This window comes from Mangifera indica, chromosome 1 (genome assembly GCF_011075055.1).
Source record: "Mangifera indica cultivar Alphonso chromosome 1, CATAS_Mindica_2.1, whole genome shotgun sequence".
NCBI lineage: Eukaryota > Viridiplantae > Streptophyta > Magnoliopsida > Sapindales > Anacardiaceae > Mangifera > Mangifera indica.
This window is the reverse complement of record NC_058137.1, coordinates 2,609,186-2,629,562: the sequence shown is the minus strand read 5'-3', so window position 1 is coordinate 2,629,562 and position 20,377 is coordinate 2,609,186. Positions and strand designations below refer to the sequence as shown.

The following is a 20,377-nucleotide window of genomic DNA, read 5'->3' as shown; positions in this document are numbered from 1 at the left end:
TCTAATTTATCAAATATAATAATAATAATTTACACCTAATAATATTTAAGTAAATTTATCTTTAAGTTAATCTTTCAATTTTAATAATTAAATATTTTTTAAATTAAATACTTCTATAAAATTACAAAAAATAAGATGGAAAAAATAATTTTTTTTGGGCATTTTTGTTTTACCAGACAAGAATTTTATTATATTTATTCAGAGAAAAATAAAAAATAAAACAAAATCAAATTTGACCTCAAGGCTCAAACTTTTGTGGGAAATTATTTAAAACAAATACCGAATTTACCGCTTAAACCTTTTTTGAAAAATTTCTCAACTTTTATATTTTTAAGCAAATTGTATTTTTCATTCTAAAAATAGTTTTCATCTTATTTTTTTTTATTTACAACAGTTTTCATAGATTAAACTTTTATATTTTAAAATATATGAATTTAATTTAATTTTTTTGTAATGAATAATATTTACAGATGAAAAATAAATTAATTTAAGATATAATAATTGATATTTATATACATTTATATCTTTAAAAAATGATGAATATAAAATGGTGTATTTTTTTGAACGGATGTAAAAATATGTAAAAGTGTAAACATATGCGTGAAAATATGAAAGGAGAAATTTAATCTATAAAAACTGCAGTAAATAAAAAAAATTGGATGAAAGATATTTTTAAAATAAAAAATTCTATTTGTTTAAGAAGATAAAAATTGATCAATTTTATAAAAAAAAGTTTAAACAACAAATTCGATAAGTATTTTAATTAATTTCCAACTTTTGGAGACTAATTTTACCATAGAAACTAAAGCCTGTAGTGGTCGGTGGATTAACTCGAGTTCCAGTTCCTCGGCTGCCGCTCTCTTCAATCTCTGAAAACAATGGCAGCTTTAGCACGCTTTACAAAATCGTCTTCACTTTCACTTTCCTTTTCGTCAATAGCCAAAGCTCTCTACTTTTATTCTTCTTCTTCGGCTGCCATTGCTGAGTCCAATCCCTATTCTCAAATCAACAATTTCACCCGTAAAGATCCCAAGGACTGGAATGTCCAATGGGTTTTTCTGGGTTGCCCCGGTGTCGGCAAGGGCACATACGCCGGTCGTCTCTCCAAGTTTCTCGGTGTACCTCATATTGCCACTGGTGATCTTGTTCGTGAAGAACTCGCCTCTTCTGGCCCCATGTCTAACCAGGTTCATTAATCCTTTTTTTTTTTTTAAATTCTTTTAGTTAATTCATGATGTTTTATTTTTCATCACCTTTTCAATTATATATATGAACCGAGGGTGCATACCGTGTATTACTAATGTGAAGCTGAACTTCTGGAGTAGTTCTCTCTGGGCTTCAGATCCGCTGAAAGACATGATAATTTGGCATTATATGAGATATCTTCTAGTTTAGGTTGTAGAAACAATGTTGTTTTAATCTTGTAAGTTGGTTTCGTCATAATTGCACTTGATTTAATTTTAGCCTTATACGAATTTCAATTCACAATCAGTTGTCTGTAAGGACATGTGATCGATTTGTGGCTGTTAGCGATTTCTCATGATCTATTGGTTTATGATGCAAAAACTAGTCTATGGAGAGTATGGATACGAATGGTGATGAAGTAATGATGACTTGGATTATGTTGATGAGATGACAATGAATTATGTGGCTGCTCTTTTACAATAGGTTGCTTTTTGTTTTTGTTTAGTAAAGGTACACTAGTGTGATTTTTTTCTTCTATCTCAATCTCTTGGGTCTGTACAAAATCAAAACATATTATTCTGCTGCACCAAATAAATTATAAATTATTGAAAAGTGTCCTCCTGCTATATATTGGAAGACAGGATATTTGGGTGGGGACATAATTAATGGCTTCTGGAAGGCACACAATGAAGGAGCCAGTAGAATCTCAGTTAATCCACGCACTCTCAAGCGAGATCTTTGGTAGGTTGACCTAGGAGTGAGAAAGACGTGTCTGGTGGTGTTTTTATGTTGTATCTTTGCCTGTGAATTACGCCTATACTTTTAGTTTCTAGTCTAACAATGCTAGAGTGTCAGTAAAAGTGTCTGGTTGTAGCATTATTAGCACTTTTGGATACATAAATTATAAATTTGTTTGAGTTTCATCCTTAGTTTGAGACTATAATCATATTAAATGTCTTTGCTCTTGGACTTATTTGTAATAGTTTTTACGCATTTGATAGGAACCTGCTTAGATTTTATTAATATTGAAAGAAAATAGTGTTGGCGACAAGGGTGTCAACTCCTCCCAAAGGCAAATAGAAGTGTCTTTCCCCTCCCAATCAACCTTAAGGGGCTGCCCACAGCCTAAGATGCCCCGAAAAACCAAAATTTTCTTCTCCTCTATTCCTCCAACTGTTCCCCTTTTATTCTCTCATATCTTAAAATCTTATCCTAGTTTAAATTTATTAAATTCCTTAATTCTCTTAAGCTAATTCAGTCATAAAATTATCATAATCTTTATTTTGGTTTCAATTGCATTGTTTTCTAATCTTATCATAACTTTTATTATGATATCATTTATTTCCTAATTCTATCATTACCGGCCCATTTACCTGCCTTACTTACCTTGAGGATAAGGTAGTTTTCAAAGGGGCAGGTAATGATAGGATTTGGAAAAACTTGATATCATAATAAAAGTTATGATAAGATTATGATAGGATTAGAAAATAATAGAACTGAAATCAAAATAAAAATTATGATTGAATTAGCTTGAGATAATTAAGGAATTTAATAAATTTAAACTAGGATAAAATTTTAGGATATGAGAGAATGAAAGTGGAATAGTAGGAGGAATAGGGGAGTAGAATAATATGGTCTTTTGGGCAGTTTAGGCTGTGGGCAGCCCCTTAGGGCTGATTTGGATGGGAAAGACACTTTTATTTGCTTTTGGGAGGAGTTGACATCTCTTGTTGCCAACATTATTTTCTTTCAATATTAATAAAATTTAAGCTAGGTTCCTATCAGTCATCAACTATTAATTCTTTGACTGGATTTCACCCAGTTGTTTGTATATGAATTTTCTTAGCATATACCTCTAATCTTTTTAGTGGTGGCTCTTATAGACAAGGAAACTGCTACTTTTTGGAAATTTGTTGGAGATTTTAGTGTAACTTAGGATCTTTTGGTGTTACCTTTTGTGGACATGGATTCTTTGAGAAACTCAAATCGGTATGACCTTGTGGTGGACTCTTTGAAGTTGTATTCTTTAAAATAACCTATGATGGGGCTTGGCTTCTCTTAAAAACTTATTTTTTTGTTGGTCACTTAGATTCTTTTGGTGGCCCTCTAGTCTACCTTTTCAAATCCAATAAAGACCAAAGATGTTATTTTTTGTGGTCTGCTTGGGACAGGCAAAGATCCTACCTTTATTTTAAGTGAATTTGTTTCTTGTAGATCTTACCCTTTGTTGAGCTAGCTTTTATATTTTTGGCTCACTGTGATTTTTTTTGGTAGTTTGTTTCCTCTATAGCTCAATCAAAGAAACTCCCCATAAAAGAGCAAAGAAGAGATGGAGATATAGGTAACTGTTAAATTAATGGTGTGCTTGGTGTTAGACTAATGTTAATTCTAGGAATACAATCAATCCTTAATCCTAGGAGTGTATTCCTCTTTATTAGGAGTACTATTGTGTTGAATCCAGGATATTAGTGAATAAAAGAATATATCCCTAGGATCGAGGATTGACCATATACCTTGAACAAGAGATTATTATTTTAAAACTGAGTTGTTGAGCCCTGGAGAGTTGGCTTGAGTTTCAAAGTGGTTTAGTCAACGTTTACTTTTTGCTTTTTGATCTTGAAAATGCTCAATTTAATTAATATCATAGTTGAGCAACAATGCTTAATTTAATTGAATTCATAGTTGGGCAACTTCTTCATTCTTCTATTAATTTTATTGTGTCATTCCTTGCTCCTTGGTTTATCTACATAGGTAAGATCTTTGTTCTTCCTTTGGAAACCAAGAGAAATAGAGAAAGAAAGACCAAGCAAGAAGTGACTTTAAGTTTTGTATATGAAGTGTCCATATGGAAGCCACATGTTATTTAGTGGCATGATTAATTATACATTGAAGCCATATGTCCTTAAGGTAGGTTACATTTCATTGGTTTTGGCAGTTGGCTGGAATTAGTATACAAACCCTCTCCCTTTTTACCAATTGCAATACCAAATTGAGAAAAAATTGAATGAGAAGAGAATAGCAGCTTAACCTGTTGTTATAATGAAAGGCTAAGATGCTATTCTCTTCTTACTCAATTTTCTCACAATTTAGTGCAACAATTTGTAAAGGGGGAAGGGGTTTATTTGTTAATTCCAACCACCCATCTAACCTCTTAAATGTTGCCAAACTTGAGGACACATGGATTGAATTTACAATTAATCATGGCACCAAATTACATGTGGCTTTTGTAAGACTTTGGAAAGAATAGTTGCATCAGAGAATCTAACTTTGATTTTGTCTAATTAACCAAATTTTTTCCCCTAGAGAAAGTTAAGTCCAACAAAAGATGAAATCTAAGCAATACACTTTATGTGTCTAAACAAGCCAACTAGGAGTACTTGGAGAAAGTAAGTCCATCAAGTAGAATATCACTAGCTAGAATCGGAATGGTTTTGTTTCTTTTTTGGAGCTGCTTTGCTCTTATGGATCCTATTCTTGATCTTTCTATTTGCTAACCTACTCTAGAGTTCCTTGCAACCCTTCTATAATATTTTCCCTCAAGATTTGGAAAAAAATATTGGACCAAAAGTTTCCAACAAGTGGTTTCTCATTAAGTTTGCATAGAATGGAGAACTTAATCATGTTGTTTGTTAGCTCTACCACTTGTAGATCCAAGATTGGGAAAATAATTTTTGATGCTCAAGGTAATGAAGGGTTTTCGTGATCCCTATTCTAACAAAAAGTGCAACAAAAATACATAATAATAATAAAATTTGACCACAAAAACCCATCCCCATAGATCTAAGGGTGCTATACATGTAATGAAGAGATATTTCATAACCAAACCTGTGTTTGGAGACTCCTTGTCGAAATCCGTCCCAAATTTGTTTCAAATCCTTCCGCAACATCCTAGAAAATAATAGTAGGACCTCTATTCATCCACACGGAGGCAATCATGAACACAAGAACAAGTGAAAGGTGTTCTGGGGCGCTTGCAACTGCTAGATTGTATAAATTGGCTGATTATAGTTTATTGGTAGATGGGAGAGAATTTTCTCATCAAATTTAAGGAGGACAGCTAGGGAGAATAAAAGTTTCTAGGCTTTATGAAAATGTCTCAATTTATATGAGACATATCATAATCCTAGTTCCCTTTCTAGATTTAGTGTATTTGCACTTTTGATCCAATTTTTTAATCTATATTAATTAGACCTATTAATGTGTTATTCCTAAATATTATAACACATTTTTAGAGATTTAAATTCGCCATCTTTGGGATGCCCTAAGCTGATTCATTCTTTGTGTAGTTAAGTCCTAATCCAACTTCCAATAATTATTTTCAGCCCTTAAACTTTGAATTATTACTGTTTGACCCTTAATGTATTAATTTTATACACTTAAGTCTAATAATGAGTAAAACACCTCTCATGATATGATTAGATCCATATTTACTAATTAATAAAGCTTGAAACCATAATGTTCAAGTATGATTTGCTTTATATATAATAAATACATAACCTTGTAATCATGACTGTTAACCTTCTATTGTATGTTATCCATATGTTCTTTATCATGTTGATGGTGAATAAATTTGTAATTAATCAGTCATTTATTCATAAACCATGAGTAGTCACTAGCAAGACATTATGGTTATCCAACCGATAAAAAATCAACAGAAGAGTGATGTTAACCTTTTAATGGTTGGTGATTTGAATTGAAACCTGACATTGACACGAGTGACTAAGTCACAACGAACATTTGGATTTGTTCGACTTTTAGTTGCGAATGAATGCTAGATAAGTCTTTTAGACAATATGACTACATCGATTTCACTGAAAACAGTGGTAGAGTTATCTAATTGTTAAGCATTATCCTAGTGACGAATGTTGGTTAGTAACAGTTTGTGTCAAAGATAACTATTTTATTTTCATTTGATTTATTGATAATTTCAATAAATATGATTTGTGAATCTTCGAATGCACAAATTTGAATCATTTGAAGAAATTCGAAGAATTTAAGAATGAAATAAACAATAAGTTAGCAAAAGTATTCAACTACTTAGGTTTGTCCATCTGTGGAGTTCAAATAAATAATTAAGGTGTAGTGGGAGTTATAATAATTTACCTACCCACACTATGCTAGGGTAATACCCTAGAGTAGGGATAGATTTGAGCCAAGTTCGAGCTCGTCTCAATTTCAGTGAAATTAAGCTCGTCTCAATTTCAGTGAAATTAAGCTCGTCTCAAAGGTGTTCGAGCTCATCTTACTTGAGAGGAGTTAAGCTTGAATCAAGTTTTGAGTTTGGCTCGGTACTAAAACGATATTGTTTTAATGTTTATTGATTAAAATGACATCGTTTTAGTTATTTGTATTGAATTTTGCAAGATTGCAAGTTTGATGAGCCGAATATTCCCAAAGCTCGAGTTTACTTAAACTGAGCTTGTTTGAGCGAAGTTTAAACAGGCTCGACTCAAATCTAGTTTTATCCTAGAGATTGCGACCCACACTAAATGTTGTGTGTCGTTTAGGTCCATGTATAGCTCACTATTTGTGTTATAGGAATTGGGTTGAAACATAATGACTTATTTGAATATGGTAGTGACACTAGTGTTAAACAATTAACTTTAGTTAGTTGTACCATAAATCTAATAAGTGTATCTTGTGGGTTATTCTAAGGAAAACTTGACGATCCGGAGTAGGTGAAAATCTATATTGGAGATTCATTTAGAGAATATTCTTTAAAAGAACTAGTGAGAAGAAGATATGACTCACATGAGTTCTATACCATGAGATGAAATAGACACTAGACAAATTGATGTGCCTCATGAAATGGTTGATCATCGTAAAGAGGTCACATGGATCCTTAATGGGGTGAAGTAAATCACCTTAGTATACACGCAGGAAATGCATAGGTGTGGTGAGGTACATCGTGAGTGCGTGGGAATTATGATTCTCATAACTCTTGATAGTATTGTGCTTGTCATTCATGATGATAAAATCAAAACCTACAATGATGCTAAAATGAATCCAGATGCACTTGTGTTTTTTACATACTATGGATTCAAAGTTTGACAAGTCTTTGTCAAAGGCCACTACTAAACCTTGTAATAGATGTGATTACATCACAACCAATGGTTTTTATCCTTGGAAAAATGAGCTAGTCTAGTATGTTAATCGATGAGTTACACTTATGGATTCAAACAAATGTTGAAATATGATTATTGGAAGTTGAATTAGGGTATAAATGCACAAAGAGTGAATTGCCTCGAGGCATCCTGAAGTTGGTGAATTTAGATTTTTGAAAATGTGCAGTAGTATTTAAGTATAAATATTAAGCACCTTAATAGGCCTAATTAATATAAATTAAATAATTGAGCTAAAAGTGCAAACACCTTAAGTCAAGGTGTAGAGTATATAAAGATGGAATTATGTTTATAATATGTCTCATATAAATTGAGACATTTTGATAAGCCATGGAAGCTTTTAATTTAATCTATCTAGCCGTCCTCCCTAAATTTGATGAAAATTTTCTCTCATCGCCCAATAAACTATATTGTGTTTGTGGTTGCTTCTATGTGGACTAGAGAAACCATACTATTTTGTAGGGAGTTGTAGAAGGATTTGGAATGACTTCGAAGTAGATTTCTAGAGGAGGAGCCTCAAAACGCTAGTTTGGTTTTGAAATCCCTCTTTATATATGTATAACACCCCTAGATCTATGTGGATGGATTTTTGTGGTCAAATATTATTATAATTATGTGTTTCCATTGCATTCTTTGTTAGAATAAATATCACGAAAACCCTTCAGGTAGTAGTTGTATTTTCATGGGTGATGCAAAATTCTTGACACAATAAAAAGAAATCCATTGAGGGTGGATTAGAATTAGATGAGTGGGTGCAAGACCACAATAAATAGCCCGTGAAAATAAACAGAAAAAGGATTATTTGGGATTTTCATGTTAGTACATTCCCAGCAAATTATACCTGTATTTATAGTTGCTAGTCGGATAGCGGTGGAGTTACATTTGGAGTGATATGTTATCTGCACTTTTGGGTTAATAATTTCTAGTTTCTCTTGATCTCTTTCTCAATGTTTTGGATTATTATCTCTTTCAGTAGTTTTTAACTTCTAAAGAAGTGGCTATGATGGTTTTGGGCTTTAGGAATACATGGTCCTCTTTAGTGGATATTGTTGTGTGGTAATTGAAATTCAAGTGCATATTGTAGCATGTTATTTTAAAAACAAATTTAGTTCTTGAGACTGTAGCATAGGCCCTGAATTTTTTGCTTTTTCAGGGTTAGCTATTTGAAATTTGACATTTTAAAAGTAATAGGTTCAAGCCAAATGTGCTCTTATGTGCAATGTCATTATTTTTATCTAACTAAAATATTTCATGTTCTCTTTTTTGTTTTCTGCAGCTCGCTGAGATTGTAAACCAAGGTAAGTTGGTTTCAGATGAAATCATATTCAACTTATTGTCAAAGAGACTCGAGGCTGGGGAAGCTAAGGGGGAATCAGGTTTTATCCTTGATGGGTTTCCTCGAACAGTAAAACAAGCAGTGAGTATCTTTCTCTTGATGAAGACCTCTTTTTTTTTTTTTTTTCCTATTTTGCTTTCTGCTATGAAAATCTTATCTGATTTTGAATGGTTGACCTTTGGTCCATGTTTTCTGGGATTGGCTAATTGTCCTTACAGTACTCTCAATAGATCACCCACGTGAGTTTTTACTCTTCTTAGCCCAATGTTAGTTGCTTGTTCAACTTGGGTGTTTCATGGTATTATGAAAGTTGATGCTCCTAATTAGAATATATTACTTGTTTATGACATTCTCCTATCCTAAGTACCAACCAAATAAGGCGCTTCATCCTTTGGTCTATAATGGATACTGCCTCTTAGCACAATGGAATTCACTTTGAAACTCTGTGTTCTCTATTTTCTTGACCCAATGGGTCTCTGTTCTCTTCTCTTTTTCTCCCTATAGTTCTTTCTTCTAGTTAATTCTCTGATTGCTTGTTTGTCTATGTTTTTAGGAAATACTAGAAGGAGTAACCGATATTGATTTGGTTGTCAATCTGAAGTTGCGGGAAGATGTCTTACTTGAGAAATGTCTTGGGAGGAGAATATGCAGTCAATGTGGGGGAAATTTCAATGTGGCTTCTATCAATGTCAAGGGCAAAAATGGTAACCCAGACGTTAGCATGGCTCCTCTTCTTCCCCCATCCCATTGTATGTCAAAGCTCATCACTAGGGCAGATGATACTGAAGAAGTAGTGAAAGCACGACTTCGTGTCTACAATGAAAAGGTATCAATTTGTTGACAAGAAGTCTTGGGGTCATCTTTACAACAATCTAATAAAATATAGTGATGTGTGCATTTATTATATCTTTATTTCACCTAACTCTTACTATGATTGGAAAATTTTGAAAGAACTGTATATACCGTTACATCTTATTGGTTAGTTGTATGATTTTTTCACCAAAGATTTCTCATTTATTTATGCCTGTCATTGAGAACATATGCAAATAATCATTCCATACTTTTATTTGTTTAATGTATCAGAACCGGTTTTTTACTTTTAAACAATTTTTTTGTGTATAAGAATTGCATCTTTTTATCAGCACAGATAATTTCTTTTGGGTATATACAGTCAAGCTTTTTATGTACATTTATCGATAGATTCAAATTATGCTATCAGGAAGTAATGTATTTACCAATTTAAGTTGCAGTTCTGTGGTTATATTAGAGGTTGACAATGGTTTTTCCTCAAATTATGTGGAAAAATAGTGATTTATTATGTTCCGATATTGTTTGCAGTATCGCTAATCTCTCTAATTCTCTGCCTGTTGTACCTGCAGAGTCAGCCTGTGGAAGATTTCTACCGCAGTCAAGGAAAATTGTTGGAATTTGATCTGCCTGGAGGAATTACTGAATCCTGGCCAAAGTTACTGGAGGCGCTAAATCTTGATGACTGTGAGGAGAAGCAGTCTGCTGCAGCATAAACTATTAAAGACTTGATGTACTTTTAATAGTAAGTCTTGTTATTCTTTGCATGTAAAAATGTTGCATGCTTATCAATTTTGCATAAGGAAAAGAGAAAATTTATTCCCTTTTTTGAATTAAAATAATTACGATCTAACCATCCATTAGATCACAAACGAGGCCTCATTAGGCTACTGTGTTTTTATATTAAAAGATCTTTTTCTGTAACGGAATTAGACAGAGGGGAAGAATATTCATCACCCCACTATTTTTATGGTAACAATAAGAGTTCTGACATCAGTGAATGATAGACTGATACTGTATTTCTACTGTTATAACAATACTGCGTTGCTGTGACTTAAGATCATGGTTATATCGCTGTGCTGATGCCATGTTCGAAAGTTCTGAGCTGGAATACTTGTAAGGTAGATGTTGAATGAAACTTGATCTTATCCCTCTGACCCATATATTCCTGGAATATCCTGAGATTTATGTTGTCAATTTTGCATCTCCTTTTGAAATGATCTATTCTTGTGTTTCTGCTATTTTATAATTTTGCATCCATTGTTATCCTAACACACATTCCAAACCTGTGTTTGGCGAATCAGAATTGCCATTGCAACTGGTTGAGCTGGTTGGCTATGGTTTGCCAGGCAGTATGTTAACACAGGTACATAAAACTTAATCAGTATCCAATTTATTGAATGAAAGGGTCTAATCTGAAGAATGTCTTTGAAAGCGATTTCAGTATAATCTGTGAGGATTTTGGTAGTCAGAATAAGGAAAAGAAAGTACTTGAGAAAGGACTGGTGGGCAGGTGAATGAAACAGCATCTTCTTTTGTTAGCCAGATAAAGAAAGGAGAAGTGCCCTGCTAAATATGCCAATTTAAAGATGGCCATAATAATGTGAGTGAAAAGCTGAATATGCAAAAGAGGCTATATGAGGCTGTGTATTGAGCACATGTTACAATCAAGGCATATATGCTTCACGTGCCTGTATGTGGGCCCTTTTTTGAACTAACATTGGTTGAAATCAAGTTCCATACTTTTTTAAGTTTTACAGGATATACTTAGGACAAGTGTTGAATGTGATGATAATGCTCGTAATCTTGATTGTGATATATTCTTGGAGCACTGATTACGGTAAAGGATAAGCGGAGATGGATATTATCAAGTGGACGAGTGCTAAAGCATTGACTTCATATTATACCATTTGCTTTCCACCTCTCCAATTTACTAAATCATGTATTATGCCTAGGCCAATCGACTCTGACCCATGGTTTGTTGAAATAATAAATTATCATCCTTTGATGCATTTGATTTAAAAAATATTTTTTTTATTAAAATAAAAAGATTATATTAAAGATATATTATATTATAAATTATTATTATATTTAATAAAATTTAATAAAAATAAATAAATAAAAATAATTATTGTGTTTGATTATAAATAATAAAAAAATTTAATATATTTTTATACTTAAATATTTTTAGGTTTAATTATTCTAAAATATTTTTATGTTATTTGTTATATTAATTGAAAATAAGATTTTTTTTTTTTTACTTTTAAAAGATTAATAAATAAAGTTATAGTTACAATAAAATCAATATTGTAATGATAATCTTTAATACCTAAGGTATAAATGATAATCAAATTATCTCTTATATTACTTATCATATCGTCATTGATAATAGAAGATTATTAAAATATTTTATTACTTATAAACTAAATAAAGAAATGTAAGTAATAAAAGATAGATTATTTGGATAATTTTTATAAGTCTTTAACCAAATGCTTCCTTTATATTGTAAAAATTAGATTCTAATCTATTATCTACTTTTATTGTTATTGAATTATGTTAATGGAAAATGTAAGAAAGTTATTTTAAATAGATTGTTTAATCAATTTTTTCTTTTTAAAGTGACATATAATTTTTAAAGATATTAGAAGGTGATAAAAAATTTGTAGGTTTTTTTAATTTAAAAAAAGTTTGAGGGTCTTTTCAATTTTACAAATTTTTAATATATTATTCAATAGTTTAAAAAATATCAATTATATTATTAAAATTAAATATAATATAATATTTTAAAATTGATTAAAATTTTTATATTTTAAAAGATTTAAGTGAGAAGTTTGAAATTTATATTTAGTGTTGTTAATGATAGTTTTGTAATTTCAATAAAATAATATAATAATCATTTTAAAGAAAACCAAATAAAATATTAAGTAATGGATGAAATTTTGATTTTTTAAATTTTTAAGAGTGATAATTTATCATTTTATCAAACCTTGGGCTGGAAGTGGTCGTTTGACCTCATGCCTAACAGGAGTATTTTCGTCATTTCAAATTTTAAGACGAAACTCCGTCATTTCAAAATTTTACCGTGCTCCAGCTACACCGTATCAATCCACCTAGATATTTCCCCCTTATTTTTGCAAACCAATCACATGTCACCACGCAGACAGCGGGGTCTTTTTTGTCAATTTATTTAGCTTCAAACGCCGCGACAATCACGGACCGACCAAGCATTTTTAAATACGCTGGATATTTGACGTCCATGAAAACGACGTTTCCCTTCATTATTCCCTCCCTATAACTTCGCCACGTGTCACCACCAGATCTGCAGAGATTTCTATAACACGCTCGAGCTCACTGCTTTTGATTTCCTCCAGCTCACCAAATCCTGGCCCCTTAATTTTGCCAGGTGGAATCCTGAATCCTACCTGGAATTTTCCGGGACGTTCAAAACCTCCATTTTCCACGTCACCAACCTTCGACTATCTTAATATCTTCTGCTCCATTTCCCCAAAACAGAAGGTCACCCAATTTTTTTTTCCTCTTCTTGGTCTCTGTTTCTGACCGCAGCCATACCAACATAAGAAAAATTTATTTTATTTTAATTTAAAAAATTAAATCATGCTTTGACAATTGTGTTTGTTCTCTGCCATGTTTATAAATCAAGTAAAATCCAGCTCGATCGAGATGATTGACGGTGGTTAACGAAGCTTTTCAGGTAATATCTATATTTATAAATATATTTTTTAAAATTTTGAAGTTTTAGAATCTGATGCTTTAATGTCTGAATTCATGTTATTTCTATCAATGGTAAGTTTATTTCATTTCCTCTATATAAGTTTTGGTCATGGCTAATTAAAGAGATAGCAATAACCATATGTTCTGTTGAAAATTTTTAAAACTAGTGCTTGATTGATGCTTTTTCGGTTTTGAATTATGCTGAGGACCTAAACTGATGTAATAGTCGACTCTTTGTCTTTTGGCTTTTGAGATTAGGGTTTTCATCAATGCATTTGTAATTTTCAGTTATACTAGTAACTTTGATTTTTTGATGTAAAAACCTCTGTTTTGGTTGATTTTAGGAATTAGAATAGCAGTTTTTGTGCTCTCTTTTAGATTTTTTTGCGATTTTGAGTGTTTTGTTTTGCTTTTATTGAATTAGTTTTTTATTTTTTTTGTTGTGAAAGTAATTACTGGTGGTTCTCTGGTTTGGTTTAAGTTGATTTATTTTTTCTAACAGGCCACTCTGTTATAACAGGGGTGAAGCAATTTATTTGTTTTGGAGCAACTGATTAAGCACAAGTTGACTTATTGATGGAATTTGTGTAAATATTCTTATGGACCTGATTTTTGTGCCATTGCATATGCCGTGATTCCAGGCTTGTATTAGGTTGAACTGTTTGCATTTACTGAGGTTGGATTTTTGAAGCAGAAGATATGTGCTATTGGTTTTGCGGATTGAAGACAGTTTTTCACTGTTATGATCTTGGACCTTCCTCATTATCAGTCTTTTTGAATCTGATTGACAGGGAGTGACCAGATGAAAGTTGATGGCACCAGGGACAAAGAGTTGCAGGAACTAAATCATCATTTGCAAGATGGGAGCAAGAGAGATTTGGTTGCCGGTGAACAAGGACTGCATGATGATGGACAGTTGAAAGACAAAAAGATTGTTGACAATGTGCAAGATGGCTGTGGAGAGACTGCTCAGGCATCAGCTGTACTGCAAGTGTCACAGCAACGGCCTCAAGGGGCAATGGTTTGTTGGGAGCGGTTTCTCCATCTGAGATCCCTCAAGGTTCTGCTTGTGGAGAATGACGATTCCACACGCCATGTTGTAGCTGCGCTGCTTCACAATTGCAGTTATGAAGGTTGGTAATGAAGTAAATGTTATGATGAGTGTTGTTTGATATTTGAAGGCCTGGTACTTGAGACTAAGTTACACTTTGCTTTTGTAAGCACAAATACCCCATTTTTGTAACATGCCATTTTTTTTTTTTTTGTAATTTTATGTTTTGGCTAAATAATTTTATTTGAGCAGGATCAATTTTTAAACCTTGGATTGTTAGATTTGTGAGGAACTGTCCAGTTTTTGAATTATTGTCTTTGCAATGTCGTTCTTCTCAATTAGAGGAAGAGAGAGAAAGGAGAGGAAATGAGATAGAAAGTATAAAAGAGATAGAAAAAAGAGAGAAGTGAAGAATAGAAATGTAAGAGGTTGAATTTCTGTAATGAAGAAACTATACAATCTAATCTATAGGACTATATATCTAGGGCTATCAATAGAGGTTAGAATATGTCAAAATAAAAACTACATAAACAAATAGTACCCAGGATTTTAACTCTTCGGAATAAAGTGATGAATACTAATATACCTTAACTAACGTATAACAAACCATAAGCCATAGGTTTTAACCCAATGTCTATCACAATGTCTAGACTCTCAGAGTGAACTCTTTTGACTTTCACCAGTCCAAAATACGACACAAAATATATTTATCTCTATTAGAGAAAACAAATGTTATAATTTATATATATATATATATCTCTTTTAGTGAGACTCTAGTTAACTTATAGCTTCAATCCAACTAATAGACACATTTGGTGGGAAAGACAATTCTGTAAAACTCAAAAGTAGTCATGAGGTTGAAGAATGTTTTTATGAAGCCAATCTAATCTGACCCTAAAAAATTAATACAATCCAATACGACATACCAAATCACCCATAAAAGGTCAAACACAGTCCCATAGAACTCTTAAATTTATGTGCCTGTTGATGAGTTGCTATCTATTTCTGAGATGCTTGGACTAGGCTTAGGTTGATAGAATGACATCAAGTCTCTACATTTGTGAGTCCAATTGTCAAACCATGCTAGGCCCAGCTGCAAAACACTTTAGTACTAGTCTCATTATTGTTTATTTTGCTATAGTTCTACTCATTGCATCACAACATCCTCTTGCTTAGCTTCCCTGTGATACTTCCGTATACGAGTGGAAAAAAGTTTCACAAAACTATTTATCCGCTAGTCATTAACATGATACTTATTTTTCCTGCATCTCACACTTCCTGTTTTAATTGTTAACTACAACATTGATTATCATATTTCCAGTTACGGAAGCAGTAAATGGATTACAAGCATGGAAGATATTGGAGGATATAACCAATCATATTGATATTGTCTTAACTGAAGTAGTAATGCCTTGCTTATCAGGAATTGGTCTTTTGTGCAAGATCATGAGCCACAAAACACGCAAAAATGTTCCTGTTATTAGTAAGTTCCCTCCTTTTTTCTTTGTTAATTTATCTCTGAATTCTGTTGACATTTTATCAAATATTTAATTGGTAATTTATGATTTTTTTCCTTAATATTTTTTGATCAGATACTTTTTACTACTTATGGTGAGATCTGTGTGCAGTGATGTCATCTCTTGACTCCATGAGTTTGGTCTTTAAGTGTTTATCAAAAGGTGCTGTTGACTTTTTAGTGAAGCCGATACGAAAGAATGAGCTTAAGAACCTTTGGCAGCATGTTTGGAGAAGATGCCATAGTGTGAGTTGTTAAAACTTTCTGCTTCGGACATAGACATTCTGGTTTCTACTGTAATGAGAGATGGGGTCTTCATCTACTCTCCAGCTTCACTAGTTTGTTATGCTTAAGAATTTTAAGAAGGAAAGAATTATTCCCCCTTCTTACACTTTTTTCATTTAGCACTGAATTTTTTAAAGAACATTATATTTCTAAGATCATAGTCATTGTTTTATCTTCATGATTAGTGGTTAAATGTACTTCTAACTTTAGATTACATTACAAGTTTGATATATTTCTTTCTTCTATCATTAACTTTAGCCTCTTTCAGTCTAGTGGTAGTGGAAGCGAAAGTGGTACACAAACTCAAAAATCCGTAAAATCAAAAAGTGTTGAAAAATCAGACAACAATACAGGTAGTAATGATGAGGAAGATAATGAGAGCATCGGTTTATATGTTGGTGATGGAAGTGATGATGGGAGCAGTACTCAGGTACTATAAGTTCTTGGAGTAATTAGAAGTTAAACTGTTGTATATAGCCATCATCCAATCTCTTTTCCCATTTATTGCAGAAGACCAACTGGTTTTGTTGAAGCTGTTATTGGTTTAATCTAACACCTTTAGCCTCAAATATATTTATATAAACATTGAATGATTTCAGTCGTCAATAATTTCATTTTCAATTTTTTTCATATAAAGATAAAATATTATGTAAGATTTTCTTTTTTAATTTGCTTCTGGTTTTTCTTTATGCCGCCTGTATTTTTTTATATATGAAGAGGGTCAATTGTCAAAACATTAATTGTCTTGTCCACTGTGCTGTAAATTAGATTTCTTTTTATGAGATTGCAATGTTGACGAGTTTATGTTTGAGCTTTTGTGATGGTCTGCAAAACCTAAAGCCATCTCAAAGCTATTAGAACAAATGTTTAATACAAATTGGTCTGTTGGAGGCACTAGGAAAGTATTATTGCATTTTGCAGAGCTCTTGGACTAAACAAGTAGAATTTGATAGTCCCAGACCCATTTCACCATGCAATCAAGTTGCTGAGTGCCCTGATAGTACTTGTGCCCAAGTTATCCACTCAAATGCTGAAGTATCTGATAATAGGAGGATCCCCATGACTGAAGCAAAGGAGTGCCATGAACATGAGGAACAACTTGGTATGCATGTAAATGTTTGGATCTTTAATGCTTTCAGTATCTATGCTTTTCAGATTCTTTTCATGGTGAAAAGCATTCCTTTTTTTTTTTTTTTTTCAATAAAAAAAATTTCAGACAATATTTCAATGGGCAGAGACCTAAATTTATGTCTGCATAGAAGTCTGGATTTACAACTTGAGTACTCAAGTGAGGTTCCAATCAAACGGGTAGGCACAAAACAAAATAATCACCTGGAGGTGGACTCTAGTAGATTTGTTGAGCCAATTGATAGAAGAAAGCTGGACCTCAATAGCGAGAGTCCATCCAGCAAAATGAAATATGAAGCTGCTAATCTGATAGCTGTCATCACCAAGATTACTGATCCTGAGAAGGACAATACAGAGTATGAGGTTCAAAATAGAATTTCCAAGATCCTAGATAACAACAGTAATGTGATCAAGCATTCCATAGAACTACCATCCCTTGAGCTCAGTTTAAAGAGACTTAGAGGAGTTAAAGACATTGATGCGACAATTCAGGTTGACCGTAATGTCTTGAGACGTTCTGACTCTTCAGCCTTTTCCAGGTATAAGTGATAAGGACCTGTAATTTTTATTTGAGGTCTGGAAAAATTTTTGTATAGATGATATTTATACCCTGAGTTTTGCTCATAATATGAAGGTTGTGTCTATGCAGGTACAATACAGCGTCAAACACAAATAAGGTTCCTGTTGGTCATGTTGAAAGCGCTTCTCAGGTTGACAATAGCCTAGAAGTAGCCAAAAAGGGTGCAGTTTCTGATATTCAATCTCATTCAAATGGGGATATTCCCAATCAGTCCTCAAATGCAGGTAGCAACAACATGGATATGGGTTCCACCACTAATAATGCTTTCATTAAGCCAGTACTTCTGAAGAATAAGTCAGAAGCTTCATCCACGTTCAACCGTTTGCATCAATCACATCCCTTCCAGCCTATGAAAAATGACTATTTATGTGGCCCTTGCCATGTTGCATCGGGCAAGGGCCGGAGTGTGATGGCTACATCAAGTTTGGCACAACGGATGGACACAGATCAAGAACTCCAAATTCAGCACCTCACTCAGCATTATGATAACTTTCACCATCTTGTCTACAACATGCAAAAGCAACAGCTGCTGAATGACCATGATCATTTATCATTAAAGAAAATGGCTGCAACTGTTCCACATTGTGGGTCATCCAATGTGTTGGGTGGACTCGTTGAAGGTAATGCTAGAAATCACAGTGCCAATGGAAGTGTCTCAGGCAGTAACCATGGGAGCAATGGGCAAAATGGGAGCAGTACTGCAATGAATGCTGGAGGGATGAACATAGAAAGTGATAATGGGGTTGTTGATAAAAATGGAAGTGGTGATGCTAGTGGCAGTGGTAGTGGTAGTGGCTGTAGTAGCAGAGTTGATCAAAATAAGTTCAGCCAGAGGGAAGCTGCCTTGACCAAGTTTCGCCAGAAGAGAAAAGAGAGATGTTTTCGGAAAAGGGTAACTGAATTTTTAGTTGCTTTTATTCCATTATCAGGGTTATGTTTTGTCTTCTCTTGATAACATTCTATTATTCATTTCTATCCATGCTTTTGTCCTTTTTCTGTGCTCTTTCTGCATCTTATTTTAAATTAAGCTATCAGCTTTTTTCTCTCTCCTGTGCTGATTGGCAAGGGCGTTCAAATCATGGATTTTTTGAGGTTGTCACTTTCATTAGTTGATCAAAGAATTTCAAATGATGAAATACAATGGAAGTCTATTGGTTTTCTGGTGGTTAAATGCCTTCTTAGGGGGTAGTTTATCCTAGACTTTATTAGACCTTGCTTTTTGCTTTGCATGATGAGTTGCTTACATTTGCCTCTTTTGCTCATTGATCGTGGGATTGAATGTTGCTAAAACTAAGAACTCCAGCAGGTGATACAGTACATGCAGATTGTAATTCATCACTAAAACTTTCCAGACGGTACAATATGAGCAATTATAAAGCTACATATTTTGTCAGTTATACCATGAAATCTTATTCCCTTTAAGAAGAACTTGTGTTTATAATTTTTGTATCATTGTTATTTTCAGGTTCGGTACCAAAGTAGGAAGAGGCTAGCAGAACAACGACCTCGCATTCGGGGACAATTTGTGCGGCAGAGTGCGAATGAGAATACAGTCAGGGAAGCAGAAAGCTAGCCCAACCCTCCTGACACTGCAACGATTTGATCTTCTTTTTATCAACAAAATGTGACATCTAGTAAGCGTTTTCCAAGCATCCATAGGAAGAATTTGTTGTTAAAGTTGGTTGAGAATGCTATCTAGACATCTGGAACTGTATTTTATTGTTGTGGTCTTCAATAGTTACTTGACTGTCTTCGGTTAAAACCCTTTTGCTTTGTGTACTTGGTCTCCTTAAACCTGGTAAGACAATAGAATGTTTGTAAGACCCTTTTCATTTTCCTATGGACTTGTTAGTTTTTAAGATCTTTCTAGAGGAATTTAGTTCATTATCCTGTTATTACCAAATGTTGGAGAAAATGAGTAGAGTTCAGCTAATTATTTTTTAATACTGTCGGATTAGTTTATTTTAGAATCGGGGTTGATGTCAGTCAAAATCTTTAATTTTTGTTTATCTTAGAGTTTTGCAATTTGCCTTGGACGGTATTATGTTTGCCTCGATGACATACAAGATGATATATTACCTCTTCAACTAATATATTTTTATTACATGCTAAAGGAGCTCATCTTTGTCGTGTAGACATTGAAATTATGAATATTTATGGTACAAATGGATTTGGATAGAAACTTGTGAGATTGTGAAATGAAGTTCAGTTTGTTTCTTGATTTGTGACAGTAGTGTCGTTTCAATGTGTAACATAGTCCAAGGTTGCGTTTGATGTATTTTATCTTGGTAGACGTGGATAGTTACATAAAGCACCCATTTGTTTCACTAACTGAGTGATCTAGTAGTTGTTTTAGGAATTGTCATCATATATTTTCTTTAGGGAGAATGACTATTTTCCGCCTGAATTGATGACAACTTGTCACCCTTAAAAGTGAGATAATAAATCAGTACCTTCTATTCAAGATATTTCGTTAGATTTAACATATGAAGAGAATGATAGTAATATTTGTATATTATAAAATATATAATATTTAATAATAAAAAATAAATTGTCAACCAATGAGTGGCCAACACATGGCCACATTAGTTGATCTTGGAAGAAAAATAAGAAAAAGCAAAAGTGTTCTCACTTA

The 20,377-nt window shown here is 33.1% G+C and overlaps 2 protein-coding genes across 11 annotated transcripts; both read left to right on the top strand.

Annotated features, from left to right (window-relative positions):
- Positions 1 to 780: 780 nt before the first annotated feature.
- On the top strand, positions 781 to 10,469 carry LOC123208763 (adenylate kinase 1, chloroplastic-like). Its single transcript, XM_044626286.1, has 4 exons — positions 781 to 1,187; positions 8,584 to 8,724; positions 9,197 to 9,469; positions 10,023 to 10,469. Exons 1-4 carry the CDS (start codon positions 879 to 881, stop codon positions 10,164 to 10,166), a joined length of 867 nt encoding a protein of 288 aa, XP_044482221.1. The 5' UTR covers positions 781 to 878; the 3' UTR covers positions 10,167 to 10,469.
- Positions 10,470 to 12,952: 2,483 nt separating this feature from the next.
- On the top strand, positions 12,953 to 19,686 carry LOC123219748 (two-component response regulator-like APRR7). Of its 10 annotated transcripts, none has more exons than XM_044641775.1 (11): positions 12,953 to 13,162; positions 13,685 to 13,858; positions 13,974 to 14,315; positions 15,555 to 15,716; positions 15,862 to 15,995; positions 16,303 to 16,464; positions 16,956 to 17,136; positions 17,251 to 17,701; positions 17,812 to 18,634; positions 19,049 to 19,097; positions 19,208 to 19,275. In XM_044641775.1, the coding sequence occupies exons 3-10, from the start codon at positions 13,985 to 13,987 to the stop codon at positions 19,082 to 19,084; spliced, it is 2,280 nt and encodes a 759-aa protein (XP_044497710.1). In that variant the 5' UTR covers positions 12,953 to 13,162; positions 13,685 to 13,858; positions 13,974 to 13,984; the 3' UTR covers positions 19,085 to 19,097; positions 19,208 to 19,275. The 10 variants fall into 10 exon arrangements, with proteins under 10 accessions (XP_044497710.1, XP_044497717.1, XP_044497703.1 ...); XM_044641782.1 differs by having other exon boundaries at positions 12,954 to 13,162; positions 19,038 to 19,097; XM_044641768.1 differs by lacking the exon at positions 19,049 to 19,097 and having other exon boundaries at positions 12,957 to 13,162; positions 13,703 to 13,769; positions 19,208 to 19,686.
- The last annotated feature ends 691 nt before the right edge of the window (positions 19,687 to 20,377 follow it).